Raw genomic sequence first — 13,720 nt, forward strand, 5'->3', positions numbered from 1 at the left:
TGTATCAAAAAGTAGTTCAGTAGTATAATTTATTTTTGCTATTTTCAATTAGTCCATGTGTACTGTTTCTGTCCCTATCGATTTAACCATAAATAAATTAATGAGATATATTAGTAATTAAAATTAAACCTGTCTGGCTATTCCTTGTGAATACAGCAAAGTATTACGAGTACCCACTTCCATCATTGTTTCAGTTTGAATAAAACAAGGAGTGTCAGCAACTTCAGTTTAAACTATTGGATCTCTGCTGCACTAAACTGAAGCCTTCTGTCTCAACAGGGACAGACTGTGAATGTGAAAACAAAAAAAACAAAGAACCATAAAACCATCCACAGGGCGGTGAAGCCTACCGCCTCAGTGATCGGGGGTTGTGCTGGAGAGTTACAGTAGAACCTTGGTCCAGTTTTCTCTTGACTGCTCGTCCATGACTTTAGAAAGTAGCAGCAAATTATCTGAACGGCATTCCTGAGTTTTATAAATGTGTCAACTAATTGCACAGTCTTGTTAAAGTTAACGATTCGACACCTTGATAAACACGACAAATAGTCACATTTCTGCAGCAGGCTGTGGACAAAGCTGTAATGATTCAAGTAAGGTTAGGTTAGACTAGGTGTGTCACTAAATAATGAAAAGGAACAAAGTGTGCAGCAGAAAAAAAATTAAATGATCAATTTATTTTCTCCCAATAGGGATGAGGACAAACATTTACAAGAATTGTAACAGGGACAATACTGGGAGGAGGATTTAAACTCCTTTGTACAAGAGAAGGGATTTCATCCTGTACTTCTCTGTGATTCACCGATTACTCCAGAGGCACTCTAACACAACGCAATGCAGCAATCTGTTGACAAAGATTCAGGGAAATAATACTAACAGACAATCTGCTCATAATACCCTATGTACTGTTGATTCATGTGCTTCTTGACACATCAGGAGGACCAAACACAGCACAGGGAGAGTACAAAACTATAAAAAAAAAAAAAAAAAAAGCAAGGTTTGGATAAAATGATAAGATAGATAACGACAGTTCTTTTTAATCTTCCAACTGCAGACCAGAGATTTATACATCTCCAGTTTGAACAGATGACAGTGATTTCATGTCATCTTTATTGGCAAACATCACATGGAAACATGCACTTCTGTTGTCACTGGATGAACCTTCAGGATCATCGGAGATTCTGACTTTCACTGCAAGTGCAATCATCAGTCCTGACTCTGGCATCATGTACATTGTAACTATATGGCTTACAAGGTAAACAGGTCCATATTAACTAGAAAGGTACATAGACATCTTTCATTAATCAAAACTATGGTACAGCAATATATATTGGCAAAAAAACTAAAGAGCTAAGTAACTTCATGTAAACAATGGTATACCACTGTACAGCTTATCCTAACATGGTATTTACACGTCAAGTTCTTTTACTAGCTAGTTCCCATGTACAGAGAGGGTCACATGTCAAGAAAACACACAGGGTGAACACGTACACTGTACGCTAGGCAATCTCAACCATCCCATCTACTCGCAAAGAACTGGATTCAAACCCAACAAACAGCATTGAAAGCGTACAGACTTGTTGAATTTCTCAATGCCTACGTCCTCCTTTCACACGCAGAGTTCAAAATCATACATAAGGCAAGGATTAGTTAAGGAAGGTGGAGGCATCACATTCTTTGCAAGGGATAACTGAACTAACAGATGGGATACAGGTCGATGGTTCTTTGGGGTAAATGCACTTTTTCGAGAGTTTCACTTGTTTGCCACATGTAACAAAAAAAAACACATCCAAGTGCAACGAAGGGGACATGTTGAGTTCTGTCGGGAAAATGTGCAAAATCTGCTCTAAAGCAAAGTGACACTGTCGCAAATTCTAATGTACAAGAAATTGGGAGATGTAAGGGGGGGTCATCACTACAGACACCAGTGCAGACCCTTATTCCGACATACTTTATATACAAGGCACTAAGGAGAAGATTCAAGGGCCACACATCCATTCTCTAACAGCCTCCTCAGTCCGGTCTGAATATAGGATATTTGGGTAAGAATTCTATAAGAATCACCTGCAGAGAGAAAAACAAGACAATTATTTTTAGAACAACTTAGCATTAATTCACAACATTTCCTCGTGATGTTGATGGGAAACAAACATTTGTTGTAACACTGTTGCAAATGTTAGTGAAATATGTTATTTTCTATACATTGATACAGTGTTGCTTTTCCAGTAGTTTGTCTCTTGTGAATATAAAATACATTTGCAACAGTTAGCCAAACTAATTATGTTATCAATTACTGTTCAGAAAGAATCAAATGTTTTGCATAATCTGAATTGCAAAGTGCTGTGTTCAAAGTGGATTAATGTGGAGTCTCTGTAAATAAAACAATGAAGATAACGGTCCAGAGCTGCTCTTTTTGTAAAGTATCTTGAGATAACATTTGTCATGAATTGTCATGAATGCTATACAAATAAAGTTTGATTGATGGATCAATGAGTTAAATGTGTCTGGCAAGTTGCACAATCGTTGACTCTGAATATATCAGTCCATTTTTTATTTGAAGCGTATCTTATTTGCTGTATCCAAACTGTTCAATCTTGCACTATAATATCTGCTCGTAGTGATTTAAGTGTTACTGAACGTTCTGATGGTTGTGATTTGACACTTTGGGTTATAGTGAGGAAAAGATTGTTGGGAAATGGAAGAAGTAATATTTAGATTTAGTTTGAAGATGACAGAGTTTGATGAGGTCATGTTATATAGTAATATATGTTTTCTGTTAGTTTGTTGATCCAGTGATTCTCCTTCTGGAACCGAGGCACAATTTAAGTCCAAGAAGGGAAATCTAAAGTAAAACATTTGACACTAGTGTTAGGTTGAATCTATCAACTCTAACTTTGTTTACCAGCCATATATCTGCTGACTCCAGCTTCTCGGATGTAAGCATTTATTGCCTTTTTCATATCTTTACTTCATTAATAATTTATTGACTCATCAGGAACATGGTTTGCTGATTAACAGCTGATGGAAATAATCACTGCGTATGAACGTGACAGCATACTTACATATTCCATCATATTACTGCTTTCACATTTTCTTTTACTTAGTTTCCAGTGCAGGCCCAGCTGATGAGAAGAAAAGACACAGACACAATGAATTCTATCTCTCTCACTCTCAAACAGACACAAAGACACACACACACACACACACACACACACACACACAAACATACACACACAAAGGAAAATCTGTCTGAAATCTCCCCTTTAGTGTCGGGGGAATTTGGGAGCAGGGCTGTCTGGTCTCGCTGGGGTCAAACCGTGGCCAGACACCCTGAAGAGCTTCTTTTATGCCTTTGCACAGCTACTAGCAGCTATTTGTTGCCGTGAGACAAAACAAAATTAACACGGCATTTTACTGCTGACCTCACGGTCTTCTAAGACAATCTGTAGAAGATCTAAGTCAGACCCCGTGCATCAGATCTGACTCAGCTCTGAGGGACTCGTGTGAAGGGTTTAAGAGTTTAGAAAACGGATAAATGGTCATAATGCATCACGGTCATCCTGAGCTTGCTGCACACTGACACAGACAAATAAGCACTTCCATACAGGTGCTAATTTCCTACCTTGTGGTATAATCGGTTATTTTCCCACTCTAACAGCTTGTGAATGGAACGTCTCGTCTGTTGAAATAGAAAACAAACACATTATCATTAAAGCAAGCAGCATAATACTTATTGCTCAGTTTAACACTTTAACAGGTATCAGTAAACAGCCCCCGTGTTAGGATTTATGGACTGGACTACCAATTTACCAGCTTGTAATTTCCACTTTGTTGCCATTAATTCTGAGTGGTAACCCCACCTTTAAATGACGCACCCTTGAGCTGAGCAGGAGAGGAGCTGAGCAGCGCAATGCATCACTTCCACACAGAGCCACTAATTGAACACGAGTTATTACCCTCTGCTCTGTGAGCAATGCAGCTGAATTGCTATAACAGCCCCTGAGTAATCAGCGGCTGATGTAAGGGAGAGTTAAACTGTCCGACCAGTGTCACAGGAGGTCTGGGACTTACTCTCTTGTTTAGGCAGATAACTGGCCACAGACTGCAGCCTACTGTACAGCAACAACACAGGCAGCCGCAGAGAAGCCACTTCACATTCACCGGCAAGTTCTTCTTCAGACAGGCATTCACCCTGCTGATGCTGGTTTTGAATTCCTCGGGCGCAACCTAGAAAAAAAAAGATATTATGGTTGGATTAACAAAATAAACAACATCAGAGGGAGGATCAGAATACTGAGCATTGACCAAACTGTTAGGAGCGAGGGGGGGGGGGGGGAATACATTGTTTCTAGGTGGTACTGACATGAAAGATTCCTAATTGCTCCACAGAAAACCTGAGTACACAGATCAAAGAGCTTTAGAAAACCAACAAGTAGATATTTGAAGATGTTGTCCAGAGATGAGATGAGATCTCTTAATACTCTGCCTCTGACTCGCTAACCGAGCTCTAGACTGTTCAAGGCAAGGAGGGACTCAAAGGAGAGATAAGCTCAGTGCCTGTGGCAGCGCCGGCCAAACAACTTGAATAGATGCTCATTCCTCTCTGAGTCTGTACGCCATAAAACAGGGGTCGTAATCTTTTATGACAGGATGCAAAGGTCTCTTTGCAAACAGCAAAAGACCTTAGAATAAAGCCCAGCAGGGCCTGATCTGCACCCTTCAATCATCATAATTGTGACCTCATCCATCACGTGTCACCCTGGGTCACAATACTGAAGGTACATTTTATTGCCCCACACTTCCCTCGGCCTGCTCTTACCCCTACAGGCTTTTTGTGTTTCTGCGTCCGACCCAGGAAGCTTTCCTTTCTTGTCTATGGCACAGTCTTCATTTCATTATTTTATCACCTAGAGCTGGACCCTCCAAAGCACTGGGGTCCCTGCCAACTGAGCCCCATAGACGGCTTACTCATTTACAGAGCTGGACAGCAGCACATTCAGGCTCTTTTCTCTGCACTGTGCTACATTAGTTGAAATGCATCCCAGTCAGATCAAAACCTATGGAGAGGTTTTTCTGAATGGGCTGGTGTGGGGAAGTCAGGGCTGTTAAAGGCCCCAAAAAGAAACAATAGAATCACTGTGGCTTTAATTGCTTAATTCTCCCCACTTGGAATTGAACAGAAAGCTAAACTGAAGTGCAAGAAACTGAAAAGCAACTGTACCTTTCCCGTGAGAACAGAGGGGAATTCTGTGTCAAATCTGTTGCTCAGTCCAAACCTGAAAAAAGCAACAACAACAAAAAGGAGAAAGTGATCTTTGACATGATTATCAAAAAATACCTCAAACTTTTTGCAAGATCAGATATTACCAGGAGCATGATGAGGACCAGACGAAAGTCCACACCTTGGCAGAAATCTTACATTTCACATTGAAACATGCTTCTTTCACTTCACATATTTTTGCTGAATTAAAATAATGAGAAAGGCAATTCAAATAACATACGAGTAAAGCAACCAGAAAATAATTAAATAAAATGACAAACACATTGAAAGTAGTAAGATTAAAAACACACTAATCAGCTTTTCAAAATCTGGACTTTTTTTCTCTCTCTGTGATTCATACATGCATGCAGCATCATCACTTACAATAACAAAACACTTGAGCATATTTCCCTCGCATTTATATGACCTTTTATCCAACTTCACAAATGAAACGTGGTTTGTTGTTAGAGCTTAAGCCTTATACATAGTTATACATTATACATAACTGACTCATCTTTACCATTGAGGATGAAACGTTTTGCAGCATAATAAATAAGTATAAGACACAAAATGTAGCTAGGCTGTTTGACTAGAGATATAACGATTTCCATGATTCCCAATCAGGGGGAACAATAATGACTGCGTCATGTTTATCACAAACAACAACAAAACATTAAGTTTTACTAAACACATGTGTGATGTTTGATACGTGTACAGTATGCAGAACAGAGCATCACTGTGACACTTTGATCCCTTAACGTAATGCTGATTTGTAACAGATTTGTTCTCTTTGTGTGGTTATATTTTGATGTTAGATGCACTCCTTTATGTGAAGGTTTTTTGTTTAGTTCTCATTCTGCAAATTATTGATGTTGGACTGCTGTGAGCTGATGGTGCAGCAGCCGAGAAAATGATCTTTAGACAACATAGTTTCCTTCATCATTTAGCTTCACCAGATAGCTTAAACAGTATCAGAAGATATTGTGTTTTATTTGATAGCCTTATACCGATATTATATTCTGACACTCACATGTAAACAAGGAAAGAACTTGTGATAAAATAAGTCTACGACAGTGATTGCGATGGTGACACTGCGTAAATTTATGCAATGATGACTTCATCACCTCTGTGTAAACAATAGAATAGAATAGAATTACTTCATTGATCCCAAACTGGGAAATTGTGGTGTTACAGCAGCAGGTTATCCAACACACAATATGAGTAAAAAACACAATGTTAGCAAATCTAAAACACAATATAATATTAACTACAAAGTAAATAAGCACTAAAAGATATCAAAAATAAAAATGTGAATATATACAACCAGGATTTAACTAAGCATTACTAGTCTTAAATAGGAAGATTAAATATGGAAGATTGAATGTAAATGTGCAAAAACAAGGTGGCAGTGGCTCAATTGGTAGAGTCGTCCCCTCTCAACCGCAAGGTCGAGGGTTCGATCCCCAGATGAGTAACATGTCTGTGTCCTCGGGCAAGACACTTAACCCCTGCATTGCTCCCGCTGCTTCAGTGGCGGTGTATGAATGGATTAGAGTTGTACGTCACTTTGGATAAAAGCGTCTGCTAAGTGAATTGTAACATTGTGTAAACAAGACTAGACTGATGTTGATGTATTAATATGCTCGGTGATGACATAAAGCTACAGATTTCTAACTAACAGTACTTAACTACCGATGAATATTGGTTGCAAATCTATCATACTTATCATTAACATGGGAACAAGCAGTTCTCGTTCTTTGATATATAAATTGTGATTGTCACTGGACTAACTGCTAGCAGGTTAGCAGCAGCTAAACAAGCTGCAGGAAACAAAACCACACAGACAGACGGAGCGACAGACGCGGCTCAGCTTACACTGTGATGTGGCCTGCCCCTCGCATGACCACGGGCTCCGGACAGTATCTGGGCAAGTGCTCATCGCTCACTACGTGCTCATCCTCTTCGTCTTCCAACTCATAAATGGTATCAAAGTCCGCCATGTTGGGTAAGTGAGACGCTGATGACGTTTCCTACGGGGCTGCGCGTGGACGTGGGAGCGGGCGCGCGAGTTTGGAGCGATAATCGCCGCTGTGTGCAGATGAACCCTGCAGAGCTTCAACGTGTTATTATTAAACCTTCATAAGCCAGATATGACGAAAGCTATGTGAAAATAGACAGTATTTTAATAATGTCTGATATTGTTAGTTGCAGTTCGCTTCAGGGAGAATTCACTTATTTTGACCAGACATGGGTCAAAGTCAGGAAAGGCATCCTCCCAAAAAATAAGTCAAGCCTCAAGACAATTAACATGTCACTTCCTTTAGGCCTATTTATACATGAGCCTTTGAACATGCATCACTTCTTTGCTGAAACTGACTTTTGTGATCCAAGTGTAAAATGTATAGAGCAATAAGGAATAGGCCTATTAGATTCTCTCTGACATTTAATGCAATAAGAGTGTGCAACTGATGAAAATAGTGAATGTCCACAAAGTTGTTCCAATTAGCATCAGGTGGTCTAAATCGAGCATGAAAAATGAACCTTCGCGATTTCAGAGTTATTTTAGACAGTTATGAGGCAAATTCAGGGATACCTGACTATTTTGCAACAAGTTTGTTTTAAGCTACAAGATAACTCAATGTAGTCATTCTCAGGCTGTGTAAATGAGACCTGCCAGTTTCTGCAACCTTGTAAAAGTGTACTGAATCGACGTAGTCCATGCATTGATGAATCCTATATCCACTTTGGAAAGTTCCAACGAATCGATACAGATCAAACGTTTTGCAATACGTTTTGGGGATGCAGGTGTAAAAGGTTTAAGGTAGTCAGATCTGGGTTGGCAACTATTGAATGCCAGTATTGGCCTATAATGTGAAACACATTTCGAATAGGCCTTTACCTGATCAAATGGGGTGCAAGCGCCTCAACATTAAAATATTTGAAATAAATAAACAACAGTTTTTCTGCAAAAAACAAACTTTTTATTTACATTTAGAGTTGCCATCAAACGACATTTGTACCCGTATCATTAACAGCTGTTCACTGTTCTTAGGCGGCCAAAGAGGTAAAATTGTGCAGACAAATGAGTGAATGATTTGTCAAGTAAAAGCAGTTTGTCCTGAGTGGCAGGATAGACATACATCTACTTAAGAACTTCATAATAATGTCCCTGAGTTCTCATTTTATTCACATACACTTCATCTCATACAAAAATGATATTTATATCTTATTAACTCACAAACAATTTAAAGCTTTAAGTTTGAAACACGTCGATATTTTCATTTTAAATCCCACGTTATTAGAACTATTCTATAAAAAAAAGCAATATTTGAAGAGCCTCCAGCATTTTGTTGCTATAAATCATAAGTTCATCCACAGCTGTGTGCGTCATGACGTCAGTTCAGGTGTCCTGTCCGCGTGTCGGAGTGCTCATTTTTGTGAGGTGGTCCACAGGGTGCATGTTTCACTGAGTCACTGTCACCTGCTGTATATTCCTGATAGATGGCAACGTGTTCATGCCCTGAGGAGGGTACAGAGAGCCATGGATGTCTGAGGGAGAAAGAGAGCCCTGCACCGGCAGAGGGCTCACTGAGCCGGGGTCACTATGCACCGAGCCCCCGCTGCCGTCGGACTGACCCAGCTTCTTCTTGATCATCTTCCGCTCTTTAGCCCTGCGGTTCTGGAACCAGATCTTCACCTGGAAAAGTACAAATAAGCAAATTGTGAGGAAATTTAGATTTTTGAATTAATTATCATTTTAAAAGTAAACTCATGCAAATAGTAAGATTTATAAATTCCCAAACCCCAAAAGAGAACTTAACTGCATACTTTAATATTCATGAATGTTTATATTCTAATCATTTTAAAATAGCCTACCAATAGGCCTGAATGTAGCCTAGTATATGAAAATATATAAAGAAAAGGCAGTAAAACTAAATGGCTAGATAATAACAATGACTCAAAAATGTGTATATATTCATAGATTTCATACTTGTTTTTGGAATTAAGTTTGGAGTCTAATCTGTGTACCACTTTTTCTAAAATGAATTAAATGAAATGGCCATTTGTACAATGATAAGACCTTATAAAATAATAAATAGTAATAATAATAGGAATCATAGAATGAATTAATACCCATTCATATTTATTGTTTCTGTAATTTAAATGTATATTAAAATCATATATGATTTACACCATTAAAAACACTTTTAGAAAAAGCATTTAATATTTAAAATGGACTACTTTAGTTCTGCAGGTGAAAACCAGGCCTGTAATTGATCTGTTTAGTTTCAATGCTCAAGCACAGTAGATGTTATACCCTTGTGTTGAAATGATTTATAGCATGAAATTAAACCATTCTGATTGGACGAACCTGTCTTTCAGAAAGGCCGAGGTTAACAGCCAGTTCAGATTTCCTCCTGATTGTGATGTATCTGTTGAAATGAAACTCCTTCTCCAGCTCCAGCCTCTGATGATCTGTATAGACTACCCTGTACTTCTCCTTCGTCCTGGTTTTACCTGTAAAGGTGACGAGAAGCAGAACACAAAGCATAAAGAGAGAGTTGTTGTTTTTACATTCAGTCTTTCAAAGTGAAGATTTGTGCACGGGAGGCTGCATGCCAGAACCAGCTCATATCTGCACTCAGCATCTTTATTGGCTGCATGTTAAACTGACATATCTTTTCATCGTGTGCTGATACGCAAATTGAGGTTTTTTTTCTTGCTTTGATGAAGACTGCAGTTTAGTGAAGATTTTCAAGCAGCCAGAGATTAGATTCAAAACTGACAAGTAAAAAAGGTAGATAAGAAAACCCTTAGTAGAAAAACAGTTCTTAACAGGAATAAAAGTCCTTCAGACAGCATGAGGATTCTTCAGAAAATGTTGCACCTTTGCTTTTACATTTTACAGTCATGACAAACAGGAGGGTTAACGTTTGACGCGTTCACAGTTTGTGCAAAATTGACGATGACAAATTCACATCTAAAAATAAATATATGTTATTGGCATGCATTATCATGCTATGAACTGTCATAGTTTTGTTTTTGCAAATAAAACGATTTAGATTTTTTTGGTACGATTTCTGTATTCTCGGGCTCCATAATAAAAAGCAACGGGCTTGTAAGGGTTTACAGTATGTACTTCTGTACGTTTGAGGCTGTGAAAACCATCACTCTTTCCGGTAATATAACTCTGGGAGAGGAAGAGAGGTTGGTGCATATCAAAGTGAAGAGGTGTTGAAAGCAAAGGCCACCGCCTGGATATGACGGATAACACTGAAAACAGCAAACAATGTGACAGGGAAGTCTTCCTCACATCTCCAGGAATCATGACATTAACATCACAACTGGGCCTGGCGCCGAGGCCTCACACCTTTTTTTTTTCCACCACAGAAGAGACAACAGACTGAACTGGTTTCCCAATCGAAAATATGAGTGATTGGAATTATATATGGATTTATTCTTTGTACCAAGAGGCTGCCGTGCATTTATATTATACTAGAATATGTCCAATGATTACTCAAACTCCGTTGACGATTAAATGCTTTAGCCAAATTTAAGAACAAAACAACACTTTTCCTCCACACTTTTGGAATTCTTTTTTAAAACAACCAATGAGGCCATATTGAATAATATATATTAATTGAAACGAAAGTGTCAGACAATATAAAAAGCCTGCATTGTCCACTTTATCAGAAACACAAAATCTTCTGTGCGCAAAAACTCTGTTGGTTTTTCGTTGATGAAATGTCTAAAAACAGAGAATCCAAAGTGACAATTTTTGCGCAGTGTTTATGGTGATAATGAACTCACCCGTGGAAGATGATTGTGCAGTTTTGCTCATCCACTGGAATGAATTGCGCCTTTCTCTATCAGGAGAAAGTTGTGCAACAGTAACATTCTCGGGCGGCGGCTGTAATACCGCAGAGCCTGGAGGATGCATATGCGAGTACTCTGAGGAGCAGTAGGGAACCTGTGCAGGAGAGGAGTTGTTCATGGTTGTAGGAATAGTATTAGGGGGTCCCAGACTGTATGCACCCCAGTCCTCTCGTGGAGCTCCATACGTAGGTCCCCAGCTTCCCGTAGACTGTGCGTGCGTGTCCATGTTTGGCACATGATGGTATCCGGTAAAGTCGGGGTACTGTGGTGTGGAAACAAAGTTCTGTGGAGGTAGATTGATGCTCGATCTTCTGACTGGCCCCTGGTGATACATGCCGCTTTCTTTATCCAGAAGGTATCCCACATACATGATTTGTACAAAAGCAAAAACAATTTAATATGTTTAAAACGAAGGGATGGTGTGGCCTATTTCAAGGCGACATCGTAGCCCTGAAGCCGCTAAAAACAATCCTTCTGCTGTTCCTGTAGTCCAAATGGGTTCCCAGTGTGAAATGCGACGTAGTTCCAGTCTGTCTCCTCTCTCACATGATGTGTCTCTGTTGACAAGACGCTAAAGGTATACTAAGGCCTGCTTGACGTCAGTTAACTTCTCAACTCCGGTAAATTTGCATTCAAATGAGAGTGAGCGGTGCTGCCGGCACAGCTGTTCTCCTTGCGCCCATCCTGTAGCGCGTCATCAGCTGACAGTGGACCTATCCGCGACAGGACATCTCCTCTGAATGAATACATTAACAGCACAGCCTATCACCGTCGCGACCCGGCAATAAACCGAGGCCTTAAACGTAGCGGGCCAAAAAGGCCTGTGCGTAATTACGCGCAGATATATTTTATTTTAAAGGACTTGTCAAGACGCATTTAATTTCTACTGACCATTCATTTAGTTTGAACATTCTGCATTATTACAGAGTACTAATGCTAGCTAATAAAATTGGAACAACTCCCAAAGATTAGCACACGTTTATTAATCTTTTGTTTTAAAACCTGTGACTGTGGGAATTCCTCAGTTTCCATCCACGCTTCACGCCTGGTTCCTTTTTATTTGTTAAGATATTCACTTGCAAACGAGGTGCGAAGTATGAGAGACTTTTTCTCTCTCTTGAAACAAGCCGAACCTTTCGTATTCCGTGTTCACACCTCAAGGTCGCACTTCACAGCTAATTCCGGTTACAAGGAAACTCCAACAACCCCCCCTGACAAACAGCGTCCCTCTGAAACTGAAATACAGCGGGTTTGTTTTTCTCTGATCCCGTCCAATACGTGTCATGAGCCTCAGGGAAATTATTACTTACTAACAGAAATCGAAAAAAATAAATCAAAAAGGGCCACATTGACACATTCACTCAGCCATGTTGACATCTGAATGGTGTAAATTACTCGCTGCGAAAATGAACTGGAAACTTAAAAACATTTGATTAAAAAAGGAAGAACGAAAACAATACAACTTAAATCTTCAAGTTTCAGACAAGTTTATAAATAATACAGCAATGCACCTTTTCTCAAAAACTCTGAACAAGGTAGTCTGACCTTTAGGCCTTTGTGCCAATGCAAACATCATCACGTCTATTAGCTTCATTCTGATAACAGATAACTTCTGATTCTACGTAATTTCTAGTTATTACTCGATCAATTAAGCATGTGTCTGAGGTGCTATTTAGCACAGCTGACTAATTGGGTTGTCCAAAAAAGTCCAGCACAAACTCGTAAATATTGATGGATGTCTGAAGCATTTGTTTATGGAGTTGGCCTCTGACAGTCCAGGGACACTTACTTCTCTGATTTAAACATCAATTCAGACCCTGGCTGTCAGTCAGCTGCTGTTTGAAGAAGAAAAGCTATGATGTATCAAATATTTTTGGAGTGTTGAGATGGCACATAGACGTCTCTATCAGAAAAGCTGGAATACATGCCTTCTTAATGGAAGCAACGTAGGAGCATGTTTCTTCTCGGTGTGATGTTTTTTTTTTTTTACCCTGGCCATAGAGAGAGGTCAGGTCAGGCCTTTCGATAAAACAACATATTTTTTTGCATCATATCACTGAGAATAATATGGCTTTAAACTGTGCGTGCTGTAATTGATCTTAAAGTTTCCTGTAAAACTCTTTTTACCAGTCAGTTGTCATCCTTTGTGGACGAGGTTGCATTGTGGGCCTTCTGTTTTTGCACCCTGTTCTGTCCTGTAGTTTTCACGGTGTGCGAATGGAGTTTTTTTTCTTGTTCTTTTCTTTACTCACTGCTGCCCTCTCGTGGGATTTGGCAGAACTACAGTAGCTTCAATTAAACCGGTTTCCTTATTTATATCTCTATGTCCACCAGACGTGAAAAAGAAACTCAGTATATTTACTTAACTTAAGAACACTTAAGGCCTACTTTATTCGAGTATTTTAGTTTTCTCCACTTTACTATTCTGCCCAGCTACATTTCAAAATGACCTTTTCTTTTTCCTCTTTTTATCTAATCATTTTAGTGCTGCTTACTTTTCAGTTTCATGTTAATGATTCAAATATGAATAAATAAAAATCATAAAATGTGATGGATTACAAAAGACTGTCATATTACAAACTAACA

At 39.2% G+C, this 13,720-nt stretch overlaps 2 protein-coding genes across 2 annotated transcripts; both read right to left on the reverse strand.

The window, feature by feature from the left end:
* Window positions 1-654: 654 nt before the first annotated feature.
* On the reverse strand, window positions 655-7,288 carry chic1 (cysteine-rich hydrophobic domain 1). Its single transcript, XM_061048349.1, has 6 exons — window positions 7,133-7,288; window positions 5,219-5,273; window positions 4,069-4,224; window positions 3,620-3,676; window positions 3,060-3,119; window positions 655-2,061 (listed from the first exon to the last, which is right to left on the reverse strand). The coding sequence occupies exons 1-6, from the start codon at window positions 7,255-7,257 to the stop codon at window positions 2,011-2,013; spliced, it is 504 nt and encodes a 167-aa protein (XP_060904332.1). The 5' UTR covers window positions 7,258-7,288; the 3' UTR covers window positions 655-2,010.
* A 942-nt stretch (window positions 7,289-8,230) lies between these two features.
* On the reverse strand, window positions 8,231-11,746 carry cdx4 (caudal type homeobox 4). The gene is made up of 3 exons (XM_061047466.1): window positions 11,069-11,746; window positions 9,630-9,775; window positions 8,231-8,954 (listed from the first exon to the last, which is right to left on the reverse strand). The coding sequence occupies exons 1-3, from the start codon at window positions 11,502-11,504 to the stop codon at window positions 8,721-8,723; spliced, it is 816 nt and encodes a 271-aa protein (XP_060903449.1). The 5' UTR covers window positions 11,505-11,746; the 3' UTR covers window positions 8,231-8,720.
* Window positions 11,747-13,720: the final 1,974 nt, after the last annotated feature.

Source organism: Labrus mixtus, chromosome 10 (assembly GCF_963584025.1).
Source record: "Labrus mixtus chromosome 10, fLabMix1.1, whole genome shotgun sequence".
NCBI classification, from domain to species: domain Eukaryota; kingdom Metazoa; phylum Chordata; class Actinopteri; order Labriformes; family Labridae; genus Labrus; species Labrus mixtus.

Coding starts and splice junctions, on each gene's coding strand:
- chic1 (XM_061048349.1), bottom strand. CDS start 7,257: ATGGCGGACTTTGATACCATTTATGAGTTGGAAGACGAAGAGGATGAG. Junction 4,225..5,218: donor CCTCTGTTCTCACGGGAAAG/GTACAGTTGCTT, acceptor TTTTTTTTCTAG/GTTGCGCCCGAGGAATTCAA. Junction 2,062..3,059: donor GCAGTAATATGATGGAATAT/GTAAGTATGCTG, acceptor TTCTCTCTGCAG/GTGATTCTTATAGAATTCTT.
- cdx4 (XM_061047466.1), bottom strand. CDS start 11,504: ATGTATGTGGGATACCTTCTGGATAAAGAAAGCGGCATGTATCACCAG. Junction 9,776..11,068: donor TGCACAATCATCTTCCACGG/GTGAGTTCATTA, acceptor TCACCTTTACAG/GTAAAACCAGGACGAAGGAG. Junction 8,955..9,629: donor TCGGCCTTTCTGAAAGACAG/GTTCGTCCAATC, acceptor GTACTTTTCCAG/GTGAAGATCTGGTTCCAGAA.